General features: G+C 46.0%; 1 protein-coding gene across 1 annotated transcript in view; it reads right to left on the bottom strand.

Annotated features, from left to right (window-relative positions):
* Nucleotides 1-3,708, bottom strand: part of LOC112072468 (core histone macro-H2A.1-like) — a 29,629-nt gene that overhangs the window by 8,824 nt on the left and 17,097 nt on the right. Inside the window, 4 exon segments of the mRNA XM_070439816.1 lie at nucleotides 1,316-1,405; nucleotides 3,501-3,532; nucleotides 3,534-3,582; nucleotides 3,585-3,597. Coding sequence (XP_070295917.1) covers nucleotides 1,316-1,405; nucleotides 3,501-3,532; nucleotides 3,534-3,582; nucleotides 3,585-3,597 — 184 coding nt within the window.

The following is a 3,708-nucleotide window of genomic DNA, read 5'->3' as shown; positions in this document are numbered from 1 at the left end:
TGGGGTTGGGGGGGGGGGTGGGGGGGGGGCTCCAAATAACTTAATGCTGTTGATAACAGGGAATTAGACGAGGAGGGTTGGAGAAATCACTTCTCCAGAGGGACTGAGCTCTTGGAAGCAACATGAAAAGTGGGCCGCCAGAGAGAGAGAGAGACTTTTCCCCCCTCAGGGCTGGAGGTAATTGAGTGACTGTTCATCTCTGGAGCACACAATAGCATCAGGCAAGCCCCCCCCCATACACACACACTGTAACTCAGCTAAAAGGCCCTGATCCTGTGAAGTGAAATACCCTCCAGTTGTACTTCATTAGGCCTCTGAGTGTGTGACTGGCTTAAGACTCAAAGTGAACCCAAAACGTTGATCTCCAGATGAAGGCAGAGAGCCAGAGACATGAATTACTGATAGAGGACTGTATAGAGGGGGAGTGAATTACTGACAGAGACTGTATAGGGGGGAGTGAATTACTGACAGAGACTGTATAGAGGGGGAGTGAATTACTGACAGAGACTGTATAGACGGGGAGTGAATTACTGACAGAGACTGTATAGACGGGGAGTGAGAATTACTGACAGAGACTGTATAGAGGGGGAGTGAGAATTACTGAGAGACTGTATAGGGGGGAGTGACTTACTGACAGAGATTGTATAGAGGGGGAGTGAATTACTGACAGAGACTGTATAGAGGGGGGGAGTGAATTACTGACAGAGACTGTATAGAGGGGGGGAGTGAATTACTGACAGAACTGTATAGAGGGGGGGAGTGAATTACTGACAGAGACTGTATAGAGGGGGAGTGAATTATGACAGAGACTGTATAGAGGGGGAGTGAATTACTGACAGAGACTGTATAGAGGGGGAGTGAATTACTGACAGAGACTGTATAGAGGGGGAGTGAATTACTGACTGAGACTGTATAGACGGGGGAGTGAGAATTACTGACAGAGACTGTATAGAGGGGGAGTGAGAATTACTGAGAGACTGTATAGACGGGGGAGTGAGAATTACTGACAGAGACTGTATAGAGGGGGAGTGAATTACTGAGAGACTGTATAGACGGGGGAGTGAGAATTACTGAGAGACTGTATAGACGGGGGAGTGAATTACTGAGAGACTGTATAGAGGGGGAGTGAGAATTACTGACAGAGACTGTATAGACGGGGGAGTGAGAATTACTGACAGAGACTGTATAGAGGGGGAGTGAGAATTACTGGGGACTGGTATTGCTTTCTCCCTACCTCCAGCCATCTCCAAGGGACTGGTATTGCTTTCTCCCTACCTCCAGCCACCTCCGGGGGACTGGTCTTGTTTCTCCTTACCTCCAGCCACCTCCAGGGGACCGTTCTTCTTCCGTAACTCCAACATGGCATCCACAAACTCCTCCCCTCCCTTCTTCTCCAGAGCACCACCTGTAGGGGAAACAGTCTGGGGTCTTTAGTGTCCTCCTGTTGTTGTTGTTGCTGTGGTGAGTGCAGACAGACAGACATACTGAGGGAAAGGGACGGACAAGCGGACAGACAGCAGGCATGCATCATGGGTCTGAGCTGAGTGAGAGCTGTGTGTATGAGAGAGGCAAGACTGTTCTTTCATTTGACCCTCTCTGAATCTCTTTGCCCACTGTACACCACAGTTCCCATGTACACCGAGTGGACTAAACATTAAGAACAGCTGTTCTTTCCATGACAGACTGACCAAGTGAAGCCAGGTGGAAGCCATGATCCTTTATTGATGTCCCTTGTTAAATCAAATTTTAAAAAAATCAGTGTAGATGAAGTGGAAGAGACCGGGTTAAAATAATCATCTTTAAGCCTCGAGACAATTGATTCATGGATTGTGTATGTGTGCCATTCAGAGAGTTAAATGGGGCAAGACAAAATATTGGAAGTGCCTTTGAACAGGGGTATGGTAGTGAGTTCCAGGCGCACCCATATGTGTCAAGAACTGCAATGCTGTTGGGTATCAAGAACGGTCCACCACCTTGACACAAGTGTGGGAAGCATTGGAGTCAACATGAGCCTAGCATCCCTGTGGAATGCTTTCGACACCTTGTAGTCCATTCCCTGACGAATTGAGGCTGTAATGAGGGCAAGAAGGGGGGTGGGGGGGCAACTCACTATTAGGAAGATGTTCTTAATGGTTTTATACTCTGTGTATAAAGCAACTAAATATTACTACTAGTTATTAAAACAGTCCTTATCTAGCTACTACTGTAGTAGGCTTTTCCTTTCCACTTGATCAGATGGTGACATTTTTAAAGACACTTCCTAGGTGTTAAATTTCAGATTTAGCATTGATTCCCTTCTGGTCTGTCCTTAGAGTGGGAAGCGATGCAGGCAGGTAAATCAGAGAGGAGAGAGAGGAAGTATAATGTAAGAGTGTTCACACAAAAAAAACATCCACATAAAACAAAYACAGGGAAATACAGGCAGATGTAAGAAAATCTATATATTTTTTTAAAGAAAAWGTGGGAATTGAGGCCTTTTAGAGGTTATCAAAACACAAAGCATTGGTGCATGTTCTTCCAACTCCTCATACAATAGCTGACAACATGAAGTATGCTCTTTTTTAAAAGTTATTAGTTACACAGTAATTGGTGGTTGAAAAAAAGTTCTACTTTCATACACGTAGTATGGCTAGGCAACCAAACTTCAGATCCAAAAACAGACAATCTCTCATGCGTTAACGTCAATCTCTTATTGATCAATGCACATGATTAACACAGAAAAAGTCTGAATTACATCTAAAATGTTAGAATTCCACCCTGAGAAYAAATTTGTCTTAAGAGGAGGAAGAAGATGCATTATGGGATGCTTTGCTACAGGTGTCGGCATGGTAACACGTTGTACCCATGGTGATGAGGGAGGGTTCTATTACCTACTTCACCACCAGTGTAGAGGGTGGAATTGGTCGGGTGAACAACAGCCTCGCTGTCAATGGTGGAAATGTCGGCTTGCACAACTTGCAACTACAAACAATGACAACAGGCAATCAACATGGGAGGTAAAACACAGTGAGTGGGGAAGGGGGAAGAGGAWGGGGGGRAAAAAAATGAGGAACGTAAAAACATAAAGAAAGGGATCGGGGAGAAAGAACGAGAGGAGGTGAGAGTGCTGTGCTCCTTATTTACTTATTTCAGAAACACAGGAGACTGACTGAACAATCCAGAGAGACAAGGATCGGGGAGAAAGAACGAGAGAGGTGAGAGTGCTGTGCTCCTTATTTACTTATTTCAGAAACACAGGAGACTGACTGAACAATCCAGAGAGACAGACCAACAATAACATCCATGACAGGCAGGGGAGGGGGGGGGGGGGGGGTGTTGACAACTGCTCCTGCAGAGATTTGACAAAAATCCTAGAATTTCATCTGAGGGTAAGCCTGAGATGCAATGTATGATCATTTTTTTCACATATTGTTTCTAATAAACTGTCAATTTGGGACGTGTCCCCTTTAAGTTCAGCATTCAAGGATCTTTCAAACACCAAAGAGTGAAAGGGAGCTCACCTAGATCATCTTTAAGGTCATGTCTGCATTGGTGGTGTGATGACCCCCTCCACGTCAAAGCCAGCCCAGTTACTGACCTCCTGTGAACCAGGTTTAGCTTGGGGGGGGGGGGGGGGGGAAGAAGAGCATGCCGCCAGCAAGCAGGGGAGGGGGGTGGGGGGGAAGGGGGGAGCAAAGCCGTTAGATCGATCAAACCACACCTTAGTGA

This window comes from Salvelinus sp. IW2-2015, unplaced genomic scaffold (assembly GCF_002910315.2).
Source record: "Salvelinus sp. IW2-2015 unplaced genomic scaffold, ASM291031v2 Un_scaffold1938, whole genome shotgun sequence".
NCBI classification, from domain to species: domain Eukaryota; kingdom Metazoa; phylum Chordata; class Actinopteri; order Salmoniformes; family Salmonidae; genus Salvelinus; species Salvelinus sp. IW2-2015.
This window is presented reverse-complemented; position numbering and strand designations above follow the sequence as displayed.